This window comes from Nannospalax galili, unplaced genomic scaffold, assembly GCF_000622305.1.
Source record: "Nannospalax galili isolate Female #2095 unplaced genomic scaffold, S.galili_v1.0 scaffold241, whole genome shotgun sequence".
Lineage (NCBI taxonomy): Eukaryota > Metazoa > Chordata > Mammalia > Rodentia > Spalacidae > Nannospalax > Nannospalax galili.
The window spans coordinates 3,337,258-3,363,348 of record NW_008345602.1 but is presented as its reverse complement, the minus strand read 5'-3'; the positions used below and the strand labels follow the sequence as shown (position 1 = coordinate 3,363,348).

General features: G+C 43.7%; 1 protein-coding gene and 1 long non-coding RNA gene across 2 annotated transcripts in view; one reads left to right on the top strand and one right to left on the bottom strand.

Annotated features, from left to right (window-relative positions):
- Positions 1–6,169: 6,169 nt before the first annotated feature.
- Positions 6,170–8,599, bottom strand: LOC108491262. The gene is made up of 3 exons (XR_001872653.2): positions 8,432–8,599; positions 7,534–7,643; positions 6,170–7,421 (listed from the first exon to the last, which is right to left on the bottom strand). It is a non-coding gene; the product is annotated as an uncharacterized LOC108491262 (long non-coding RNA).
- Positions 8,600–12,432: 3,833 nt separating this feature from the next.
- The window catches only part of Smarca2 (SWI/SNF related, matrix associated, actin dependent regulator of chromatin, subfamily a, member 2), a 184,032-nt gene continuing 170,373 nt past the window's right edge, over positions 12,433–26,091 (top strand). Inside the window, exons 1-2 of the mRNA XM_029567641.1 lie at positions 12,433–12,574; positions 24,434–24,694. Of these exons, the coding sequence (XP_029423501.1) occupies positions 24,470–24,694 (225 nt within the window). The 5' untranslated portion in view covers positions 12,433–12,574; positions 24,434–24,469. The remainder of the gene's footprint in view (positions 12,575–24,433; positions 24,695–26,091) is intronic.

Genomic DNA, 26,091 nt, shown 5'->3' with positions numbered 1-26,091 from the left:
AATAAATTAATTAATTAAATAAACTGTATCACTCAAATGAAGAAATTCTAATAATGTTAATAGGTGGAATCTTAGATGGAAACGTCTTCTAGATATTTTTACCCAGTTTTCAAGGGTCCAAATACTCTCTAAATATCAGCAGAGACTGAATACTATATTCTTGACCACAGCCAACAATCACGAGCATACTAAATTCTTGGTTCTGGAAGTGTTACTAAAAAATTCTCATCAAGGCAGTGGGGAAGGTGTTAAATATTTTTCTGTTAGCATAATACATGACATAATGCTTATACAAATATACAATCAAGGGTACTGGAGAGATAGCCAGCTGGTAAAGTGCTTGCTGTACAAGCATGAAGACCTGAATTTGATCCTCAGCAGCCACATAAAAAGCCAAGTGAGGTGGCATGTACCTATAATCCCAGCTTTGGGGAGGTGGAGACAGGAGGGTCCCTGGGGCTCACTGGCCATCTATCCTAACTAAATCAGTGAGCCACAGGTCCAGTGAATGGTTGTATCTCCCAAGGTACAGCACAAGGCTGACCCTCTGGCCTCCACATATATATACTCATACACATGAACTCACCTACATGATAACATGGCCACATAAATATATAAAAACAATTATTAAGAACATAATTAATTAACATTTTCTTGTTAAATAATCTAAATTAAGATATGCGTACCCATTTTATACGTTGCCAACCATCGGAACTAGTACATGCGCAATTGTAGGTATATATATGTACATATTAATTGGTACTAAATTTTGTTGAGTTTTGTATTTTATATCTTTATATAGTTGTTGGGCGATGCTATGCTATGTTCATGTGTACAAATCAGTACAATATCTTTGTAAAAATGCTTTACAAAGAATAATTCTTTCATAATGATTATGATGTCCATGGAGGAAAAATATAAAAATTCACAATTACTTATGTTATGAGCTATTTGCAGATTATTTATGGATAAAGTAGAGCTGCAGGACTGGGGAGATTGTTCGGTTGGCAAAATGTCTGTTGAGCAAGCATGAGGACCTAAGTTTGGATCCCCAGCGTACACTTAAAAAGCTAGGCAGAGTGGTGTGCATTGTAACCCCAGTGCTGGTGGTGGATGGGTGAGGGGCAGAGACCGGAGGATCCCTGGAGTCATGATCAGCCAGTCCAGTCAAAGTCATGAACTCCATGGATTTGAAAGAGCCTTCCTCAAATATTAAGGTTAAGGCTGGGCATTACAGCACACACCTTTGATTCTAGCACTTGGGAGGCAGAGGCATGTGGATCTCTGTGAGTTTGAGGCCAGTCTGATCTACAAAGTGAGTTCCAGGCCAACCAGGACTACATAGTGAGACCATGTCTCAAACAAACAAACAAATAACAAAAATAAAATATTAAGGTGAAGGGCAATTGACAAAGACATTTGACCTCTGTGCCCCATATGTATGTGCGCACATGTACACACACACGCAGTCACAAACACACATCACACACGAAGAACTTACATTGATTTATATGGTTTATTGCCATCCATAACTATATATTAGTCATCCATATATCAAAAAGGACAGGCCAAATATTGAACCTTTTGGAACATTCTATTTGAGTAAGACTCATAGGACACAAAATCTCCTGATCATGAGATCCTAATTTTAATAACCTGTTGTGATAGTTAATCTTAATTGTCAACTTGATGAGAACTAAGAAACACTTCTGGGAATGCCTGTGGGAGATTATCTTGATTAGATGGAAAAACTTGTTCACTTGAGTGGCACCATTTCCCGGGCTAGGATCCCGTACAAAAAGGAAAAAGCGATCTGAGCACAAGTGTTTTCAGATCTGTGCTTCCTGAATGCGGATGCACTGTGATGGGCCAGCCTCCTGCTTCTGCCACAGTGCCTTCCCTGCCTGCTGCCACACCCTCCCCGCCATGACAGACTGTATCCCTTGGAACTATGAGCCAAAATAAACTCTCCCTTAAATTGCTTTTGTCAAAGCATTTTATTACAACACTGAGAAAATACCTAAGACATCTGTCCTAAAAGCAAAATGTTTACTGAAGGAAAAAAGTTCTCAAAATGTATATCCCTTATTGATCCAAAGAGTATTTTTCTACTCATTGTGGATTATGAGTCATGGTAAGGTGTGCTGAAGTTGAAAGTTAAAAAAGAAATCTAACAGAAATACTAACTTCAGAGGGCATTGCTCTTAGGAAGGGTAACTACTGTTTTAGGAAACTGCACTTTAGTTACTGTGTTTATTGGCTCTCAGATGCGTGCCTTGTCTGACTCAGCTCGATGAAGCAAATGGAGACTGGCCGCTGTGGGCTATGCTTCCCAGACTCCTATATCATCTAGGGTCGGCCTACTGTAGGTTGGCTGGTTAGAGGTACTTACAAGCAAAAGACAGGACTGCAGGAGGGCAGGAGGGAGAAAAGAGGGATCCAAATGACCTCACTCACGTGTGGAATCTAAAAAATCTCATTCAAGTTGAGAGTAGAGTAGTATTTACTAGACTACTAAATATTGGGGAAGAGTGGGAGGTTGGTCAATGGCACTAAGTTTTGCTTTGATAGGAAAAATAAGGTCCAGTATATAGTCCAGTGACTGTAGATAATTACAACCGAGATAATAAAAATTTTGTGTGTTCACCACATAGTAATGATAAATATTTTTTTTAAGTTTTGTTTTTTTGTCTTTTTGAAACAGGGTCTTCCTATAGCCCCAGCTGACCTGGAACTTACTTTGTAGACCAGCTGGCCTTGAACTCAGAGATCTGCCTGCCTCTGCCTCCCAAGTACTGGAACTAAAGGCATGCACCACCACACCTGGCTGAAATGATAATATTTTAGGAGATATCTATGTTTATTCTGAGTAGAACATTGTACAATGTACCTATGAGTCAAAGCAAAATATATTATCCTTTAAATATGTAAAATTTTTTGTGTCAATTAAAATTTTGAAATAAAGACAAGGTATTTCCCTCATTTTTCCCCATTTTATCCTTCTAGTAGCAGTTGTATTTCCACTAGCACTCCGACAATCACCATGGTTTCAAATTCTACTAGAAGACCCTGGCCCCTGTACTCCATTAGTTCTTCCTTAGCCCTAGTTTCTACAGTCTGGGGCAAACTATGATTGCTTACTGTTGCTATTTGATTGCATAGCTTTTCCATTATCAGTGTGACCATTTCCCTGAATTAAATTCCTTCTGTTTTCATGGTTGGACTTGTCTGATAGAATTCACTATGTAACTAAGCATGTGCTGGTCATGGTGTACAATACATTTCTCACTGTGAATAGTTAAAATAGTTTGAAAACCATGGTCTATAAAAGTACATCTGATAGCATACAGTGGATGGTGCTGGGCCCGTTTCATCAGTGGAGCACTGACGGGTCCCACTGAGCTGTGTAGAACATGAGGCCAGGGACTAAGCTAGTTCTCTCTCTCTCTCTCTCTCTCTCTCTCTCTCTCTCTCTCTCTCTTCAGTGTGGGATAATAGAATAGTAGAAAGTGTACTGACAGGGATGGGCAGACCAAGGTTGTAATTCTGGTTGGAGGCTGTGGACAATTCACTGAACCACGTATTCCAATGCTTACTTTGTTCATGAAACCAGAAGTCCTGGGATTGGCATGTACTTTTTAAACCAGTGACTACTCTAAGAAGCTATAATGTTACCACTCAAAATAAGATACTTATATATGCCCTGTAAAGTGTGAACATTCATAGTAATAGCATCTGAAGGTTTTTTGAAAGCATAATCATTTATGCTTCTAGCTAATTATTGTCCTGAATTGATCAGTCCTGGTTCTTGGAAAATTATATTAGCATTAGAAAGAATAGTTCAGTCTTCTGCTCTTAAGCTCGTAGGAAAGTAGCAACATGAACATAGGCCATAGGAATCACAGCATATCAAGTGATGGTTCCAGTTAATAACACCAGGTGATACGTCACATCATAAAATTGAGGTATCACATAAGAAAACGTCCCTGGCAAGGGATATATTTTTATCATTTTTAATAAAATATAGACAAAGTATGAGTGTTGACATCTTTAGAGTCAAACATATTCCCAAATCCCAAGTTCTAAGTATGAAACAACAATAAAAATGTTGGGTTATGATATTCTTTTATTTATCAGAGGATTCCATTTCCCCCCATATTTATATAAAGCCCTCTTACCAAAAGGCCCTAAATCATCTTTATAATAGTGAAATTCCAACATATATCGCAATGCTTCTGGTGAGACAGGTAATTGAAAATGCACAAATTCAGACAAAATGTGAGCATGTCTGTATGACCAACACTCATTAAAGTCGGTGTCTGTTCAGCTGAGTTTGTCTGAACGGGAAATAAAAGCTTTCTGCCCAGTGCAGAATCCTGATGCTTTCAACACTTTCCCCCAAATTCTTATGCTTATTTTCGATGTTCATTATTCTCTGGTTGGTAAGAGCACTGAAGCTAAAAAAAGGCATATTGTTGTGGAATGCACTTTAGCCCTACCTGTGCAGAGATATCCCCACATACAAGGTAGATTACTTAGCTCATGTTCTTTAAGCAGTCATCTATAGTTATTTCTGTTTTTATATATGGCTGGCTTATTTTTCACTTGAATACATAAAATGTGCACAGTTTTAGGAACACCATGGAGAAGGTGAAGATTGACTGTTTTCTCTTTTTCTTTTTCTCTTTGGTCTTTTTGAGATGGGTCTCCCTGCAGCCCCAGCTAATCTAGAACTTGCTATGTAGATCAGGCTGACCTTGATATTACGGAGACCCTCCTACCTCTGCCTCCCAAGTGCTGGGATTAAAGGTGTGTGCCACCAGGCTAGGCTGGTCAGTGATTCTTGACACCTCCTCAGGGGAACAGACTTTTGAGAGTCTTAGGAAATATATGAACTCACTGAAGACTCAAAACACATAGTAACATGGTCACAGAATCTGGAATGGTTTCAAGGAATTCTGAAATGATTGAAGGGCATTTGTATTCTGCCTCCATCGGTGCCCCAGCATGGATTAAGAACCTTGTACTGATGACAAATAATTGGACAGTTTTTGCACAAGCAACACACATCACGAGTCTGGGGAGCTACCAAGGTGAGTTAAAAATTCTGACTTCATCATTTAGTCATCTCCAAATTGTTTGATCATGTTTCCCTTACACCTAAAAAGAAAAACTAAGACAAAGCATGATTTATGTATATTTATTCATCATAACATGTGTTCAGTATTAATATCAAGTATATTATAAAACACAAAATAGAAATGATGAAAAATGAGATGAAGATGATAGAAAAAGTTTAATTATCAATAATGAATGTCTCAAGACAAAAATGTGTGCTTAAGTCAGACTTTATCAGGAGAGGTAGTTAATATAAATCCATATCTCAAGTAATCTTGTGTAATGGTAGATTTTTTGACCCATATCTTGTGAGATCTAATTAGACCCTCATTGTTTTACTTCTCATCGTGGCTGGCAAAGAATTCTTAGAGGTTAAAGTGGCAATTTTGATCCTGATTTTCACCTGTGCTTGCATTATCTCCATCTCAATCTTTGATTTCTTTTCAGAAATCTTTTTAAGTCAGTTGCTTCACAAATAAGAGGGTTGATTGGTTAAAATTAGATACGGTAATGTCATCTGTGAATCTATTTAAGGTGGAACCTGTAAACTGGAGGCAGTGTCAATGCCTGAAGCGATATCAATGCTATTGAGAGAGCAGAGGGACACCAGCATTGCTCCTGCCTGTGGCCGTCCTCTGACCAGTGATCCTCAAGTATAATGTTGGCTTATGCCTACTTTGCTTAGGGGGTACCTACGTCTAGGATCAAAGAATAATAAATATTTATAAAGCTCATTTTGGGGGAGTTATAGCATCATGCATATTCAAAATCATGAAACAGACGTTCTCATAGTCTCCTCATCTTTGGAGAACCCTGCTTAAGTGTTACTCACTGCCTCTCAGTTTCCTCAACTGTAAAATGGAGGTGACGTCACATATCTCATCAGGTTAAAGGGATGGAAGGTTTTTGCACAACTGCATTGTGATTTAAAGGAGAAATAAACAAGAGCTGTTATCACGAGTGTGACTTACTCTGTTAGTGCATATAGCTGCCACATAAGCAGTTATTCCTTCCAGCTTGGCTTAAAAATAAGCAAACAAAGCCTCTTGTCAATGCTGTTTATACAAAAGTGCAGCTTCCCAGACACCCCCCAAAACAACATAAAAGCTGAAAACATTTTCAAGTCCTTTAGCTTGAAAAATATAAAGATTCTGATCTTTTTAATGAACTAATACTGAGGTCCTGCTGAATTCTGTAAGCCAGATAAATACACTATTTCTCATCCTTCCATTCAACAGTGTTTTTTTAAACAACATACAACATGCTAAGCATCTAGCTAATTGCTGAGGTTTCAAAGATGAATTGAACTTGCTCTATAGCCTCCAGGCACTAACCATCTAGTGGAGGATACCAAACAAATAATTGCATCAAAGTGATAAGTGCTCTAATGGAGGTACACATCAGTTGCTATGGGAGCAGAGTAGGACCTGCAGTTTCTCTGTCTGCAAGGGCAGGAAGGATGCTGGGTCACAGGTGAGTCTTCTAGGATGTGAGTTTGAGACCTGCATATCAGACTGAGGGAAATATAATCAGTAGAGCACCATAGGAACCAGCAGGTAGACCAGGTATCCCACAGTGCAGCCTTTGGGGAAGTCAACAAGGCTCATAGAGACCTGTCCTTGTACAGCACTGGGTATTATGCTAAGATGTTTGAAATTTATCCCCAAATGGATTGGGAATAGATGGGGATTTCAAGCTAGAGAGCAATATGATCACAAAGAGAATTAGGGTGGCATTTTGAAGGAATATGGTTATGGAGAGACAACACTTTTTGAGAGTATTCATTGGGGTGAAAAAGGAGAGTGTTTATTTCTGTAATAAATTTTCTCGCCAATTCTAAACTCTTCACTAAATTAAATGTCAGCTGATTCAATCTGTCAAAGCTCCATTTCCATTACTAAAGATGAAATAATCATCCCTACATGGTCTTTCTTGCTCTGACCTCAAGTCAGGCAACGTTTCAGTCCATAGCAATGCTTTGTCTGCTAGGACTAAAAGCTTCAAACTTTGTACATGGGACTTTTCTTCATGAGAGTGTTGTAACCAGATACCAGTTTTTAAGCCCAGCATTGACAAGAAGTTCTCATCTACCAAAGCAGACTTATGTAACAAGCAAATGTGGCTACAGACATGAAAAAGGCAACTTCCACCCCTTGATACCAAACTAGAAAGAGAAAAGCAACTTCAGAGAACACATTATGACTCATCAAAGTCCAGAAGGAAAAGCTTCCTGGGAAGTAGCATCCTGTGCAGCCTCCAGGAGTCCTTTTAGCCTCCAACCATATTTGCTTTTGTGTGATTTTCTGCAAAACAAAAGAACCTATCATTTTCTTCCTTAGCATCATCAGTTGTTAAATTTTGCTTTACCTCAGAGATGAAGCTCATGCTGTATATTGTACACTCTTCTTTTCATACCGAGCAAATGGTGCTGCCTTTTCATTTCTTCTGAGTTAAAGCTTTCTTTTATGAAATTCCTACTTGCGGCAGTACAAGCTACAAACAAGATGATTCTTCAGAGGAAAGACCTGAAGGGAGAAGGTGAGGCATTCTTAGGTCAATATGATGGGGGGAAAGGAGTCGCGGTATCTATATTTAATCTCTACTCCCAACCGCAGATTATGTTCTTCCATTCCCATAGCTGTACACATAAATTGTGGATACCAACCCTTGCAAGTTACTGCATAAAAATTTTGTATGAGCTGAAGAATAGACATACGTAACAAAGGAAGGGTTTTCTCCTTACTTTCTCTTTGATGAGACGATTGCTCTTTGTGAAATTTGTCATGGCAGGGGGAGGTAGAATTTTAAGGGGATAAAGGACACATATTCTCGAGAGAATAAAGGTAAAGCCATGCTGGGCATGGTGTTGTGTGTCTGTAAACCCAACTAATTAATGAGGCTGGGGAAGGAGGAAGGTGAATAGCAGGGCAGTCTGGGCTATATAGCTAGCCTGTCTCTATCTCTGTCTCTGTCTCTGTCTCTGTCTCTCTCTCTCTCAGACACACACACACACACACACACACACACAGTGTGTGAAGTCATCAGATTGTTAAACTTGGCATGTGATGTTTATATGTGAAGGAAACAACTTAGGCCCTTAAAGTTTAAAACCTAATCTTTGTTAATGAATACAGATAAGCATTGTCATTAAGTTAAAACCCTTTATTATAGATAACTAGCTTTCTGACTTGCTTTCTATAAGTAGAAACCCATTAAGCAGTTAGAGGTTAGAATTTATATTATACATTTACTACACTATTAATTGTGTTTAGGATTTCTCAGTATGTATTCCCCCATTGAAAGTTATACTGACCTATCCTCAGGCAGAGAAATCAAGTTCTTACAACAGGTTCTTCAAGGCACACTATATTATAGCTCCTCGCCTGTTTTTGTTGTCTGGAGGTTCACTTTGGGCTAGACAGAAAGTGAAGAAGCTAAAGTTTAACAAGGAAGGAGCAATACCTTAGAAAACTACAGGATGTGAGGTCACTCAGTCTCCCTGCTATGGTCCAAGTGGAGCCTTTGGAGGCACTATTTCTGGGGCCTTCATCAGTGATGTAAACAATTCCCTGAAACTTAACAACCACATATGCTGTATCTGGCATTTCCCCCCATTGCTCCTTGTCTTCAACTTTACAAAGTTTTTAAGCACCATTAGAACAATATTCCAGATCCTGTTGTTCACACACTCAGTCCTGCAAGATTAAAATAGGAGTTTACTCTGGAGGGGAGGTGGTGGTGGAAATCCTTAACCAAACAGTCAGTGTACTTTGAATGACTAATTTAAGCCATTACATTACAAAATAAGGGATAAATCATACTTTTCATAATGCAACCACGTAGGAGCAGTTTTAAGAGTCAAGCACCTACATTAATCTGAATATAAAATAATAGGCCCCTGATTTAAAATCTCCTAACATTCTTTCACACCTCATAAAACTAAAAATAAAATTGTCTCACCAAACTGACCTATGGGTCGGACCAACCAACTGTATTTCAATGAAAACTGAAGCAGTAGGTCTCAAAACCACGACGTGCAGGCTGATTGCAGTTTGCAGCCTTAATTGGTCTTAAATGTGGGGTGGGAAAGAAGAGACTCTGGTCTGTAGAGAATAAGAGACTTATTTCCCTTCTTAAATCAAAAGCAGATTCCATGGCTCAGCTGCCCCCTAACTCTCCCGCCCCACCCCCACGGGGTTGGTTGTTTTAAAAATACATATTTTGTGTATATTTTACACGAAGATGACAGGTGAGGGGAAGTGAGAGTGCTGCGTGCCGTCCACGAAGTAAACAGAGGGGTTAGGCGGGTTTATTTGGGCTTATTTATTTACTGGGCGTCCAGCCTCTCAGCTGTTTCTTGTCGCTGGCTTTTGGAAGCTTGCAGTCCTTTAGGGATGAGACAGATTTGGAAGGCGTGTTCTTTGTGCCGCCTCCCTTCTCACTGGGGGTGGGGGTGGGTGGGTAGGAGGCAGATTTATGACAGCCTTGGGGGAAGGGTGAAAAAGTTTCAGTTGGCATGATGATGCCAGTTTTTCCCCTCGGCCAACACAGTGCCACAAACAGCTTTGCTGCCACTCCGAGCCCTGCCCCCGCCGTCCCCTCCCTTTCTCTCTGCAGGCTCGCGCTGGCAGGCGCAGGCATGGTTAAATTCCAGCACCTTCTCCACATTCCCCCGAACTACTACACGCTCCGTTACTACGGCTGCACTCCGGTCTGCCCCAACCTCCCGGGAGGACCTCCACGGCGCCTCGGGAAGAGGACAACTGGCGGAGGGACCCGTGGCGCTCAACTCCAGCAAGGGCTAGGGGCTGGCCGCGCGTCCTGCGCAGTGTCCCCGCTCCAGGCACAAACGCCGCGGATAGCCGCGGCGCGCACACACACACACACACACACACACACACACACACACACACGCACACACGATCCACGCATACAGTAGAGCAGTCTCGATCCACATTCTTGCACACCGCCCCCTCCCCCCCAACCCCCCGCGCGTCCGGAGTCGCTGAGCGGGGCGAGTGACAGGCGCGTCCCGCCAACCCGCGCCCGGCGGGGCAGGGAGGAGCGGCGCGCGGGGCCAACTGCGGCGCGTCTTCCGGCGCCCGTGGTGGCGGCGAGGGTGGGACGCGGGGCGGAGCCCGAGTTTAGGAAGAGGAGGGGACGGCTGTCATCAATGAAGTCATATTCATAATCTAGTCCTCTCTCCCTCTGTTTCTGTACTCTGGGTGACTCACAGAGGGAAGATTCAGCCAGCACACTGCTCGCGAGCAAGGTAAATATAACTTACAACTCCTTTCTCCTCTCTTCCCTCGCTCCGGCCTCCCCGCTGCAGCCTCCGCGGAACCCCTCCAGCACCGCGCCGCCTTCGCCCCGGATTATTCATTCTTATCCTAATTATTATTTATTGTGCATGCACGGAGACCAAAACAAACAGGCGGGCCAACCGCTACAACAACAACAAAAAGCCCGCCTCCTCCCCTCCGGCCTCAGGTGGAATGCTCTAACGACAGCTCCCGGGCGGCGGTCGAGAAAGTTTCAGCCGAACCCCGCCGTTCTAATAATAACAGTAATAATTACTACTTCAAGGGGGCAAGGGGAGAAATCCCAGCAAGCCACAGCCTTGACCCCGGCCAGGCAGGCAGAGATGCGCTGCCAACTCCGGGTTGCAACACACTCTCGGCCAGGTTGCTGTGCCCCATCCCCTTACCAGCAGTGGAGGGGAGGACTGGTGGCAGGGGGTGCGGAAGGCTGGGGGATCCGGGAGGAGGATGGAAAGGCGACAGTTCATCCCCAGACACCCTCCCCGGAAGAGTTGGAAGGGGAACGGGAAAGGAGGGCGAGGATCCCGGGCTGGCGGCTGGGCGCCAACCAACACGGCTGCCACTCGCCTCCCGGGGACTTGTTTAAAGGGCTCGGGCTGCAGGGACGCGAGCCGACCTCGGCGGGAGAAGCCCGGGCAGGAGCGCTGAGCCCGCAGCAACCACCTCCGCGGGGCCGGTGCGTGCGGGATCGGAGGTGTCACCTCCACTTTCCGTGTCCCCTCCGGCAGGGATGGGGATGCTGACTGGTAGACAGGCCTTTAGGCAGAGGGGCTGCCTCGGGGGCTGCGGCCGGGGTGCTGCGGGGGTTCCTGTCTGGTACCTGGCACTGCGGGCTGGGACGTTGAACTTCGGGGTGTCCAGCCCCGATCGCACTGCTGGGGGTGAGAGGAGGCCCTAAGAAAGGAGGTCGGAGGTGCCCGCCGGGCTCTGTTGCTCTGCCCTCCCCCTCCCGGGGTTTGTTTTCTTTTGCTTGGTGTCTTTGCTTGGCTCGTGCCGCGGTAGCTGCGGCCGTGGGGCGCCTGAAATCCACTGGGTGAAAGGGGCGCACTGGGACCCGGGAGAGCCACGGCGGCTGCGGGCTGGGGAGGCCACCATCCGGATAATCCTCGGTGCCTGACTGTCACAACAGGACCCGCGCTCCGGGGCAGCGGTGGTGGCGTTTGCCCGGGAAGGGGAAGGGCTGCAGTGGGGAGGGAATGAGGGGTGGCGAAGGAGGGAGGCGTGGAGAGCCGGTGGGAGCCTCCTCCCAGCGATGACACGCACCCCTTCCTCCTGGCTCCGGGCTTTTCGAGTTTGCTTTATTCCCATCCCAACCTAGTTCAGCCCTTCCTCTGCCTCCACCCTCCACCCGGCCGCCTTCCCTTTGGTAGGCGCTGCAAAACACGGCCATGCCATCTGCAAAGGTGTCGCGATGCACTTCCCCAAATCACCGGTCCAGCGCGCCAGCCCCTAAGGCGCCCTCCAGCCACCGAACGCTCGCCGGCCGGGTGCCCCCGGGTCCCCCGCAGAAGGCCGCTATCGCTCGGCGCTGGGAGGGGCTCAGCGGTGCGGACTCCACGGGACCCCGCGCTCCGGCTGGTTTCCGGTACCCCCCGGGAGATCGCGGGGGGCCGGTGTCTGCGCGCTCGCCCCCGCCTGGATTACATTATTATTTTGATCCGGGTTGCTGTTCTCTGCGGACGGTGAGCACGGGGCTGGCGGGGCTGCCTGGGGCGGGGGGGTGGAGGGAAGTTGGACGCAGATCAAGCTGGGGGAAAAAAAAAGTTTGGCCGGGCGGCGGCGGGGCGGCGGGCTCCCGCGGCTCCGGGCCCCGCGTGTGCTGTGCGCACCCGGGCGGTGCACCGCAGGCAGTGCTTGGCAGCTCCCGGGAGCCTGGCGCGGAGGTGGCGAGGTCTGCGGCGCTCGGGCCGGAGGTGGGTGGCGTGCGTGTGGCGGTGTGCGAGTGCGTGGCGCGCGCTGGCGGCGGGGAATCAGGAAGTCACCGCGGGAAGAGCACACAGACGTGTTTGATCGCCGTGACATGACGCGCGCGAGGGAGGAAGCGGCGGCCGCGGCGGCGGCGGCGGACGGGCCCGGGGCGCCGGCCTAGGCTGCAGCGAGCACAGCGGCTCCGTCAGCCCCGCGCCGTCCCCGAGGTAAGAGCGGCCCGCGGAGCTTCCCAGGTCTCTCCTGCCTTTCCCTTGGGTCTCGGCTCCCCTTTCCTGCAAAGTCAGGGAGGCCGAGGAATTGGGCTCCCGGTCCTGGGATCGATTGGGTGGAAAACTTTGCAGCGAGAGGCACCGCGCGGGGGAGAAGGAGGCCTCGCCGGCGGTGGCGGCGTTTGTCAGTTCTTCTGGTCCCGAGAGAGTAGCGGCGTCCTGTGGCTGGAGCACGTTCGTAGTTCGGGCCTAAACCTTCATCCAACTTCTCGCAGGATTTGCTCCATCAAGAAAATAAATATTCCGAGGCTTCCATTCTCTCTTGCCAGACATTTGGGTGTTTTAAGCGAAGGAGGAAGGCTTAGGAGTGGAGGGAGTGGGGGTGTTGTGCAGAATCCATTCCTCATTCAATGTCTGCACCGAATGTTATGTAATTTTAGCAGCACATGGGTGCAGAGCCCGCACCGGGCTTCTTCCTTCTTTGTTTATGTAACTTTTGGAGAGTTTTGCTAGGTTGTCACCTTTTTCCCCCTCCTCCCTAGAGCAGTAGAACTTGGTGCTTCCGAAAAAGCGGAGTGACCCAGGCTAGAAATGTTTTGTAGGGGTGTCGTCATTGCCCCTCTAGTCATTCTATGACATGTATTCCTTTGTACTATAACAATGGAGCATAAGGAAGACATTAAGGATACACATTGTTTGTGGCACTGCGGTGTGGTAATTTTGAACGTCTCAGTTAATTTTCAAACTTCCATTTCAAAGGACCTTTTGAATTTCCACCTGGTTGTGTTTCTTGCCTGTGTGAACACTTAAGATTGTTTGAGACTTGCTTGGGGTGGAATAGCACCAAATTCCAGAAACCAGTGAGCACTCTTCTAAAACAGAAGCCTCACTTTATGCTCTCTGTGTGTATATACTAAATGCACATTCCGGGGTTTCCAGGAATATGTTCCACAGGGCCCCTACCTGAAGCAGTTGGCCACATTGTAGTTATAAGGCTTCCAGGCTACTTCTGACAACACTGGTGAAGGGTTAGGAGGTGTGGCTGGGTTGAATCTTAGCTGGCATTGTTATGCAAATAGACACACTTTTTCTTTTCAGAATTTAATTGCCCTTTTATTTTTCCCCCCTCCACTAGCTTTTAAAACACTGCCTTTATAAAAGAAAGAGGACCTGGTGTGTGTGTTGGAGGGGGGAGGGCAGTACTTGGGACCTAGAACCAGAGAGGGTAATTGGATAAATATGATTTAACTGTAAACATGTAGAAAATGTCATAATGAAACCCATTATTTTATACAATTAATATACACTAAGAAAAATTTCACAGAAGAAAAAACAATAAGAATGTAAAAACTAAAATGCTTCCCTTTATTTCAGATATTTACTATTGGTAAAAGAAGATTTATAAACACTTGTTAGGTTTTTAAGATACTTATTAAAGTAAGCTCAGGAGGAAACATAGGGCAGATGTTCTGTCTTGTTTGGGGCATTGAAGGGTGCTCTGCTGGGAGAGAACATTTTTAAATGAATTAGGATTTGGGGTGTCAGAACACTTGATGGGGAGGGAAGGAGAGCCCCTTCATACCGTCTTTCCCTCAGGAGTTATATCGCTCACAGCCCAGCTTTGGCTCTGGCTGCACTGTGGTGCCTCACAGAAAATATTCACCACAGAGCCTGTTCAAAGCAGCCTTAGATCTTTTCTTTTGTTCCTTTTTAAAGTGGTTTTTGAGCATTTCTCATCAAGTTCCTTGAAAAGTGCTTTGACCAACACCTGAGGCTCAGAATTGACCAAAAAGAGGTGTGCCTTCTATATTGTTAATGCTTGAATTCTGTTTCAAGTATTCCTGACAGAGTATACCTAGAAAGGAACCCCTTTGCAGATAATTATTTAAAGCTCTGTTTCTTTGATTAAAATAACTCATCCTATAGGCTGGTGTCAAAGCACATCTTTCTCTTCTAGGAGGTAATTGTGATACTCTTTATAATGCTGTAATATTTTGACATTTCATTTTAAAGGCTTATTGTATATTGGAGCAGGACTGTAAACAGAAAGTTTCATAAATTATGAAAGTGCTGCTGTCCTCCAGTGTTGTCAGTTTTTTTTATCCCTTAGAAGTCTTCCTTTGTAAACAAGGCCTTTGTCAAGCTCTCCTAGGTCAGCAGCTTTTTGCTACTCCAGAGAAATAATAAATCACTATTTATGACATCTTGACATGCTGCCACTAGGACAGCCGACTTATCTTAAGCGCCAGGCTGAGGACCTTTTCCCAGTCTAAGCACTGTGAGGGAGTGCCAGGCAGCCCTGACTGAGCCCCAGAAGTTTTGATTCTTAGTGCTTCTGGTCAAGATGATGTTAAGGGAAGAAGTGGACAGTGCCTGGCCTCAAAAATCTGCCTGCCAGTCCCAGTTCTTTTCTGTAGTAATTTCTGGTGAGCAGATGAGAAAATGTCGTCCCCAATATGAAAAGCCAGATTTGGAGGTTACTTTTGATTCCCCCCCCTCACTTTTTTTTTCTTATGTAAACTAGTGCTATTTTAAGCAGGATACTGTTTTTTGTTGTTGTTGATTATGTTGTGTTGTTTTTTTTTTTCCTGTCATCTTTGGAAAACTTTTTATTGGGGAACCTTTTTTTTTTTTTTTTTTTTTTTAAAGAGGGTCTCACTATGTAATCCTGGCTGGCCTGGAACTCACTGTGTAGAGCAGTCTGGCCTTGAACTCAACAGAGATCCGCCCACCTCTGCCCAAGTGCCGGAATTAAAGGCCTGTGCCACCAGGCCCAGCTATTGTGGAGCTTTTAATATCTAGCTAGTTAATAAAATCCTTAGTCTTTCCATAAGTGATTAGAAAATACAGATGTTGGCAATTTATCTGGTGGAATATTTAGGAAGTTATGAGGTATTTATTTTGAAGAAAGTTGTGACTTTATACTTAACAGAGAACATAGGAGTCTAACACTATATTCTGACAGAGTCTTTATGAAAGAGCATATTTATTTCCTAAGATATTTATCACCACGTTAAATGGGATCTTGCAACCAGGGCCTGGAACACTTTACAGCTCTATTACTATTTATTATAGCTTTATTATTTGTCTATGTTAATATAGCACTTTTCCTTGAAAGTGTCCAGGATATATCAAAGCTTTTAAGTAATAAAAGTTTTTTTTTAATAGTTAAAATATTTTAATAATTATACCTTAGCAAAACATGAAAGGGATCTAGTGAAATTCAGTAGCTAAATGGAGTTTTTTGAATGCTGAATAGAAACACCTCATTAATTCACTCACATGGTCACCTAGAGTAATGCAGCAGATATGAATACAGATTTTCTTCTCTTTTTCTTTCTTTTCTTTTCCGTTTGAGACAGGGTCTTATATATATCAGGCTGGCCTGGAATTCACTGCTCCTTCTGCCACTACCTCCCAACTGCAGGGCTTACAAGTGCATACTACCATGCTGGTGCTAGAATTAGAACCCAGGGCTTCTTTCATGCTAGGCAAACACTCTACCAATTGAGCTGCATTCCCAGCCCACGATTTTGATTTCTGCTCTCCATTTCTTGACTTTTAGATTCATAATATATAGTAGGAACTTAGTATGAATGATGATATTTTACTGACTCTATGAGGTGGACAAGGTGTTATGACATATTATCAGGCTATAATTCTGTATGATTTAGAGCATTTAAGAATACACTGCATTTTTGGGTAGATAAACATCAGTCCTATACCAGTGTAAGATCTACATTTGTGCAAACACTAACATCTTAGAAACTTTAAAAATAAGTGATTTAATTTAAATATGGGCTGGACTTTTTGTAAATTAATGAATAGAAGCTATAGAAGTTGAAATAAAACCTGTAGTTTAAAAAGTCATTAAGTATAATTCCCTCTTTTTAAAAACTGAATTTGAAATTTAGAAGTTAAAACTACTTAAAAAAATTTTTGAGAACTGTAATATGTTGGTACTCAGGTTATCCAAGGGTCTGTTGGTTTGCACTTCAGTTGTGCTTTTCTTGTTTGAGATCACTGTATAACTCCTTACCAGCTTGATGTGGTGGTCTGCAGTGCTTTGCCATCACACTGGGAATTGAGCCATTCCTGTGGAAATTCAGTGTCTGTGAGGAAAGCCCCCCCCCCATTCAATTGTGCGTTGTACAACTAGGCACATAATAGCTTTGCAAATATTTGCAGCTATTCTCTGGTTTGCTGTTCTGCACTGAAATGCCATTAAGCAAAGAAAAAAAAAATCAGTGGTAAGAAGTGATGTGTTTTCCAGAATGTACCCTGAGCATCTAACACAGGAGTAGCAAATGGAACTGCTGAGTCCTGTCATAGAGGGAGATCAGGGCCAGCTCTCTTCATGGGGCAGATAAGCTCTTAGGTTTAGGGTTGCAGAGGAGCACTGCAGGGATCGGGGTAGGAAGTGCTGTTCATTTCACATCAGAAGAAAGCGTGACATCAAGGGACCAAGCCTGGACAAGCCATGAGAAGACCACTGTACCTATTTAGACCTGGTTGCCTGGGGCAAGAGGTCCCAGTGGGGGAGAGGTTGTACAAGATAAAGTCAGAGATTGTAGAGAACCTTGACTTCTGGGCTAGAACATGAATCTTTTATCCAGTGTGTGCTGGAGGCTTGTCCAGAAGTTTTGAGCCAAAGGCATTGATTCATTAACAGGGCTGTACTTTTAGATTAGTCTGGTAACTTGTGTATTCAACTTCAGGGTGAGAATTGAAGCTATTTGAAAGATCTTGGTGGTAATAAACATTTGTATACAATAAGCTTGCAAGGAATCTTCGTATCTAATAATTTATTTGCTTCATTGCAAAACTGAGATTGTCACTGGGTCTAATATAATATGCCTCTTTTGTAAGGAAGGAATTTGAAACACAAAGAGTTTCAATAAACCTGTTTATGACAGATTCGTGAATGGCTACTATCCATTGTACTGCAGTGGATTTGAAGGATTCATTGTTGAATTTTGGATGTGATTGTGACAGTCAGGAAAGTAGGGCATATTAAAAATCCAGTGGGTTGGGGGGATATAACTCAGTGAACTTGGCTAGCATGTCAAAAGCCCCAAGTTTAATTCCCAGTGCAGTAAGAAGACTGTATGTCACAAGTGACCATGGTTCATGCAGTAAGTCAACCTAAACCTTGGGTTTTAGTAACTGAGCTGAAGCAACCAGATTTTTAAGGTATGCATTTCACGTTTTAAAAAATATGTTCAGTGTGTAAATGAAATTATCTTAACAGAAGGAAAAGGAAGTGGTTGTCCTTGATTGCTATCAGCATCCTAAAATATGGTTGCTTTGGAAGAAAGCCTTAAAGTGGGGAAGGACAGGTCTGTTTGTAACATGCAGGAGAAGTTTCCTTTCAGGCTGTTGCACCTTGAAAGTCGCTTTTGACAGCTTGATTTGTTGGCTTCTGTTATGGCCAGTTGCCTAGCAGTTTGGGCTCACCTGAATTTTAGAAGTGAGTTAAACTTTGCTTGCCCCTGGAACTCCCAGTGGACTTGAATCTCAGATTAGAGAGGTGGGTTGCATCTGTGTTGAGGAGCTTCTTGTATTTTCTGTGTGGGAATGTGGTTGGTCCTCATTGGGTCAGTGTGGGGGTGTGTGTATTGCATCACAGGTGAACATAAGGTGGTAACTCAGGGCATCTGCTGGCGATGAGGTGAAGCCAGAATCCTGCACAGACAGTACCTGAGGCTCATGGGGGACTAATTTAGCACAACAGTTTGTACCTTCTGTTGTGCACAGAGCTTCCTTCAAGCCTTTGCCAGGTCCAAGGACAGTCCCAAGGCAGTTTATTTAAAGTTAGGGCAGCAGTTCAGGCACATCCTAAATTTATTTCCCTGATTGAAAGATGAAGGGAGGTTCACAGAAGCCCAGTGAACAGAGCAAAGTTTTCATCCAAGCACATTTTAAAACATATCTGACTTTGAAATGAATGGCAAACTGACATGAATAACCATGAGAATGTGTTTTCAGTGCTTTTCTAGGGTTTTGATGGAGCAACTTACGTTTAGCTTTAAGCCCAGTATGGTTTTTATCCATGTCACAAATCATACTGTGAACTATTTGAAGTTGCACTTCTCAGGCCAAGAAGCAATGTAGGCCTTTGCAATGTTTTACCCCCTATGCAGTATCCTTGGCCTCCGAACAAGAAGTTCTTGGTAGACTTATTTCCTTTATCTTCACTGATATTCTTCCCCACTGCCCACCAATCAACAGGATGTCCCAGTTCTGGACGTGTTGCTACTTTTTGGGGAGGAATTCTCATTTCATTTGTAAAGAAAAATGCATGGAAAATGAGAAGCAACCCTTCGGGTCAGAGAGATAGTCTGAATCAGCAGACAGACATAAAAAGGGCTCCTAACTACCCCCAGAGCCTTATTGCTCTCTTATAACAGCCAGAACGCTTGTTAAAAGGCTGAGTTATTCTTAGGCCTTGGACAGACCTAGTTCTTATTTTTGATATTCCACCTTTAGCCTGGCCCTCAAAGTTTTTCTGTAAACTGAGCAGTGGGAAAAGATTGACTGGAGATCCAGGCTTTCTCCAGGTTTCCTTAGGAACTTTGGTGAAGGGAAGTTTTGGAGGTATTGTCAAGGTTGGTGAGTATTCCCTAACTCTTTCCTATTTCTAGAAACTTTTGCTTTTTTAAAAAAAAAAAAAAGAAAACAACACAAAACAAAAAACCTTCAAGGTCTAAGTGCAATACCACCTTCTCCAATAAGTCTTCCTTGAACCCTTCCTTCTCTGGCTTTGTAAGCTCGAAGACATCCCTTCTGTTCTGTTGGCTGTGGGGGTGTTTTAGGTGTACCTGTAACAGTCTGGGAAGATCTTCCATCTTTTCTTGTTGCTATTTATTAAACTAGCTTTTGACCACTTGATTTGTTGGCTTCTGTCATGGCCAATTGCCTAGCAGTTTGGGCTCACCTGGGATTTGAGAAGTGAGTTAGTTAACCTTTGCTTGCCCTTGGAACTACCAGTGGACCTGAATTCCAGACTAGATAGATGGGTTGCTTCTCTGTTGAGGGGCCTCTTAAACTCCTGTGTGAGAACAGGTTTGGTCTTCTCTGGGTTAGTGGGGGGGGGGGGGGTGTGGATTGCATCAGAGTTGAACTCTTATAAGGTGGTAATTGCCTTACTATTCTCCTGCAGTTCTCTTCTGCCTTGGATGCTCAGTAGAGCTGAGAATAAATGGATAAAAATGGGTCCTTTGGATGTTTGACTATGACGTTTTCATCTCATAATCTCTCTAGGGCTTCTGTTTAATTCTTTGTCCCTTGATAAATAAACATATTGTCACGGCCAATCCTAGTCCTTGCAAAACACCTCTCTCATTGTTTGATCTTTGTGCTCTGTCTTCTACTTTCTACTCCTGCACTGCTCTCTGGCCCAGTGGTGGAGCACTTAGGGGGAGACATTGCACAGATGCTGGTGGTCTTAAGCCAAGACACCTTATCACTAAGTCAGTGTGGTCCAGGCTTAAAGTCTAAGATTGGCCAGCTGAGTCTCCTGGTAACCCAAGGAATCCCTGTCCCTTTCTTTTGTCTTCAAAGTGGCAAAGAAAAGATTTGTGGTAACAGCAGGTAGTGTGCTGAGCATAGTCTCCAGGGAGGAAGTAGAGTGCTCAGACAGCCTTGATTGGGTGGTAGTGGGTCTGACCGTGGGAGATGCTCTGCCTGGTTGGTGTTATAGCTCTTAAGAGTCAGAAGACAAGGACTGAAGAGATGGCTCAGTGGTTAAGAACACTGGCTACTCTTGCAAAGGACCTAGGTTTGGTTCCCAGCACCCACATGGAGGCTAATAACTGTCTCTAACTCCAGTTTCAGAGAATCCAGTGCCCTCTTCTGATCTCCTCAGGCGCTACAGGACACAGGTGCACCTACCTACATGGAGGCAATATACTCACACATCAAATTAAAAAACAAAAGTGTTCTTCAGGGAGTTTCTACTCCTTTTACCCATGTGACTATGGGCATGCGAGGCTACTCCTTTCTGTCTTAACTGCCCTTAACCTTTTCAGTGGGAGTCTGACACAATCTCTCCTCAATTCAAGTGACTAAAATTGTTAGGAAGAACAGTAGGCATGCTTAAATCTTAGTGCACATGTGTGTAGGGGGAGGGTGGCGGGGGGGGGGCAGATGTCCTTGGAATTTCCTGGATTGCAATTGAGTCTTGAGTTTTATCTGAGTTAGGGACCCTTAAAGTTCTATGAAGTTAAACTTTTACTAAGCAGATGGAGGTGCCAAGTCTTTCAGCCTGTGGGGGCAGGGTTGGGGATGCTGGTGGCGACTGTGGGGTTTGGAGTTGTGAGATGTGCAGCCAGGGCCTTTTATTTTCAAAAGCACACACTCCCCAGTTGTAAAGGCAAGAAAGTCTGGGTGAAAAGACCTGGTGTACTGCTGAAGAATTCTGACCTAAGAACACTGTGGCCTGGCCCTCAGGCAGTCTAGCTCTGAGGCAAAGGGAAGCCTGGGGCCTGGTGGGGAGGGGAGGGGAGGGGAGTGGGCTGTGCTCTCCCCCAGGCACATTTTCTTCTTTTTATTAGTCACTTCTGTGGACAGGCCATTCTCTTCTGTGACCCTGTAAAATTTCCTCCCCCAACACAAAATAGACTATCCCATTTCATTGCCTGGAAAGACCTACCATCACCCAATGAGCCCGCCATGTGCTTCTGTGCCCACCCTCACCAGCACCTCTAGTGCTTTGAAGGACTAAAGGGGTTAGAGTCAAGTGGATATCAAGGAGAAGAGCAGAGCTGGCCAACCTAGACTTTAAACCCAAACCACATTGACTTAGTGATAGGATGCTCCTTGGCTTGAGATATGTTCCTCTGAAACTTAGACCCCTAAGTTTCTTTGTACTGTAGGAAAGTGTCATTGTGCACTTGAACTGAAAAGTAAAGTTACCAGCAGAAGTGTATGTGAAGAGTAAGAGGCTAGACCTCATCTTTTAGGGGTCTTCCTCTTGAGTATACTTGGGTAATGGGACAATCCTGGTTTGGGCCTTGAGGCCCCCTTCATGAGCTGTACCAAGCAAAGGATTGGATGAAATATTTGAAATACCCTGGGTAGGTACCAAGTCATAGATGGGTAGAGGGGACCTTTGAGATTTTCCCATCCTAACCTTAGAGGAAGTTGACAGACCCCAAGGAAAAGTACCTTCCACAGGGTCCTGGGGTAGTAGAGCTGAGTTAGAACTCCAGTCTCTGGATTCCCAGTTGGGAGCTTCAAGTTCTGAGAGTCCAGATCCTCACAATTCATTAGCTATGTGGCACAGAGTTAAATTGTGCTATTTCTCTTAGCCATATGCATTCATGAATCTGAGGGTTCTCTCCTTATCATGTAATATGTTTCTGTATTGACATTCCATTTTTGTCCCCATACTTTTCCATTCCCCTTCAAATGTCTTCCCTGCTAAGAAGCTTTTAATAGTTTCCTTCAACAAAAAGGATATTTTCATGGAATTGTATGTAATTATAACATTCTGTTCTGTGAAATCCCAGATGAAAGTGCTAATGCATGCAGAAGGTAGTTATGGACTAGTATATATTGAAATGTAAGCCAAGAAGTAGGAGTATCAGGCTCACTTGAAGATTTGTGTCTTCATTGTTCAAACTTGTAGTATATTACCAAAATACCTATTGAAGTCAATTTCAAGACAAACCATAACAGGAACTAAGTAATTTCCTTTAATTCACTAAAAAATAAAGGGGTGTATTACTTTGTTGATGTACATGAAAGAACATTATAACTTGTAGTACCATGTATTGACGTCAGCTTCCGAAATTTAAAATGCTGACTGAATGTGTTTGTGTTTATGTGAGAGGTGGGTGGAAGGCAAATAAAAAAGTTATTTCCCCTGCTTTGTTAGTCACAAAGAATAAATAATAACAGTTGGCTCTCTAGAGCATTCAGGGCTGTAATTCTCCTTCGACACTTCTCTGTGTAAGAAAGCATTGCATCGAGTTCTCCTAGCCCACCTTGGAGCACCTGCTTACAATCATTTCTCTGCTTCCCATTTTAACCCTAATTTATGCATCAGAATGGCCTAAATTTTTACGTACCTTTAAAAGATTTCTTTTTGGGAACATACCTCAAATGCTAGTTACCCTGTAGTATTCATTCACAAAACTGAGTCCATTTACCCTTGAAATCTTGCCTGTTGGTTGTTTATTCATCGAGCCTTTGTTTGCTTGTTTTGAGACAGGGTCTCATTCTGCAGCTCAGGCTGGCCTAGAACTCTCAAAGATTCTTCTATCTCAGAATCCTCAGTGTTGTTGTTGCAGGTGTGAACCACCATGCCTGACTATCAGCAGGTGTGTTTTAGGCCCTTATTGCCTGCAGCCTGGAGGTGCTTCCGACACAGGAGTGAAGAGCGAGTCTCTGCCTCTGTGGCCCTCACCCTGGAGGGTCACTGAACAGTGATAGCAGATTACCAGGAGTGGAGCTGACTGGCGGGACTCTTTTTGTACCTTCTCTCTCACCTCTTATTGCACTGTGGAAGAGTCCTCTTCTGGGTAACCAGGCTGCTGTAGTCTAATTTCACCTCTGCCTAAGTGGTAGATAAGGGAATCACTTAGGGTATGCCATTCTGTGTTTTGTGAGACCGACACCAAAATGTTTCTCTATGTATGTGTGTGCCTGCAAGACAAGTCCAGAATACAAAACAAGTATTATAGTGGTATTCTGCTATCACACTAGGCTCTTTGATCCTCTACCATTTTATTCACTCATTTTGACTCATATGTAAGAGGTAGTAGTAACTACTCCTTCAGTCATTTTCCAGTGGAATGTCAAGAAGCATTGGAGGGTGGAAGTAAGAACCAGATGTCTGATAAAGTGCATTGTTAGCTACCCCCAAGTTAAATGGTGGGTGATGGAGTCCTGTTCTGTTGAGGCTGGAGAAATCAAATCTTCCCTTAGGTCTCAGCCCAGGCACAGATAACTACACACCCAGGGATCCTTGACAAGGAGCCTAGCGCCTGTCACCAGCCTTAATGGTCCAAGTGATCTCTAGTTCTGTTATTTACTGAGAAAGAGGACCACATCTTTGATTGTCCCTCATGATCACTTCAGGGCCAGTGGAAGTGGCGGGGCAATAAAGGTAAATAGGAGTAAGAAGAGTGCCTGCTTTGTGCCAGGCATGCAGCTGCGTGGTTTTTGTGGTTTTTTTTTTTTTTTTTTTTTTTTTTTTTTTATATGTGCTGTCACATCTAACTCTGAGAAGTATCTGGGAACACACCTAGTAGTTGCATTTGTGGGTATTTGAACCCATATTTATCTGATTTCCCCATAATTGGGACTTCACTTTTATTCTCAACGGATGGAATTGTGGAATTTTTCTTCTTTTAACTATCTAGAATTCTCAGTGAAGTTTGATTGCTTGTTGGCTTATGAAACTTGGTTGGATATTTTTTAAAAAGGATTTTCTACTCTAGTGGCTTAGGGAGAGTGAGTGGAGGTGGGGGTAGGGAGTTGGGGTTTAGTGACTTCTAAGGTATCTTACCCGTCTACAATGGAGAGCATCTGTTGTCTTTAGTAATAAATTTCAGACTTGTTTAGATTCTGCTTATGTGTTAAGTTTCAGTTTCTTTAGTGAGTCTTTTTGTGTCTTGGATGATTTATCTTTCTGGGGAATCACTTAGAGTATTTTTTTTTAAACAAGTGGTCTTCATAAAGACTGGGGCTGACAGATATATATCAAATTCATTTAAACATCTGGAGTAGGCAGAGCAGTTCTGTTTGATGTTAGTTACAGAAATGGCACCATCAAATGCTAACAACTATTTCATTCTGATCTTAACATTATGTCTGAAACACTTCTTTCTTTTCTCCTCTTCAACTTAGAGTCACTCTGCTGACCAGCAGAGACAGAAGAAGTAGATGTCCACACCCACAGACCCGGCTGCAATGCCCCATCCAGGGCCTTCACCAGGGCCTGGACCTTCCCCTGGACCAATTCTGGGGCCTAGTCCAGGACCAGGACCATCCCCAGGTTCCGTGCACAGTATGATGGGGCCCAGTCCTGGACCTCCCAGTGTCTCACACCCTTTACCAACAATGGGCTCTTCGGAATTCCCTCAGGAAGGCATGCATCAACTGCATAAGGTAAGATTTGCCCTGCCTCTCCCTTCCCAAGTGTGGCTGGATAGCATTCCTGATGACTCTCATGCTTTCTCTACTGTTAACACTAATTTCTAGCTAGAGTCTCCTGTTATCTTACATATTATTGAAGAAACATGGAGACTGAAGCAAGTGGATAGTGCATTTGAGGCCAACCTGGACTACATTAGGAGACTCTGTCCCAAGAAACAAAACAAACCCCAAACAAAAAAACAACCCCAAACTGACATAAAGCATACAGGTAGCCCAGTAATAAATGACTTTTTAAAATACTGAGGTTGACATGAGGTTTGTGATTGGTGCATTCAAGGTATTTTGGCTTAGTGAATGAGTGTATTAGTGAATAAATTCTATATTTATTTTTTATGTGTAAGAGTGTTATGTCTGCATGTAAGTGTACCCGTGTCATGCAGTGCCTGTGAAGGGCAGAAGAGGGCATCAGATCCCCTGGAACTGGAGTTATAGATGGTTGTTAGCCACCATGTGGGTGCTGGGATTTGAACCTGTGTCTTCTGCAAGAACAGACAATGCTCTTAACTGCTGAGCCATCTCTGCAGCCTCATATTAGTGAATAAAACTTTTTTTCTATCCCTGCTAAGTAATTTACACCACCTGCAAATCAATATATTGAAAATTATTCTTCCCTAAAAACGTTGAAATTTATTTGAAAAAATTAGAGCCCTTACAGTGAAAGGAAAGAGTCATTTTCTAAATATATTTTTAGGGGCTGGAGAGATGACTAAGCACTTGCTACTTTTGCAGAGGACTAGAGTTCAGTTCCCCCATACCCATGTTAGGTGGGTCATAATTGCCTCTAATTCTAGCTCCAGGGCATCCGATGCCCTCTTTGGCCTCCAAAGGCACCTACATGTACCTGTACATATATACATAAATTCAACACACAGAAACACATATGTTTTTTAAAAAATCTTTACAAAGCATGAATATGTCCTCTGAATAGAGGACTACATTGAAATTAAGTAGGGAATATTTACTTATTTTTTGGTTTACTGAGACAAAGTGTTGCTGTGTAGCTTAGACCAGCCTCAAACATACAACCATCCTTCTGCCTCAGCCTTGAGTACTGTGAATGAGCCACTCTGCCTGGCTCTGGAGAGAATCTTTACAATGCACATGACTTTTGTGAAGCAGTGTTATTCTGGTTCAGAAGAGATGCTGATTTTGTAGTGCTAGTCCAGCTGTTCATTTCTAGACTAAGTTTCTAATGAGCCTCTTATTTATGAGACTCAGATATTTGCTGTGAGGATGATCACATTGGTCCCGTTTGGCATTATGGCCTTTCATGAGACACTAAGAAGAGAGAACAGCCTTTTGAGAGAAATCCTCTGTGACAGTTGTTTTGAAGGTTAGCAATACATCAA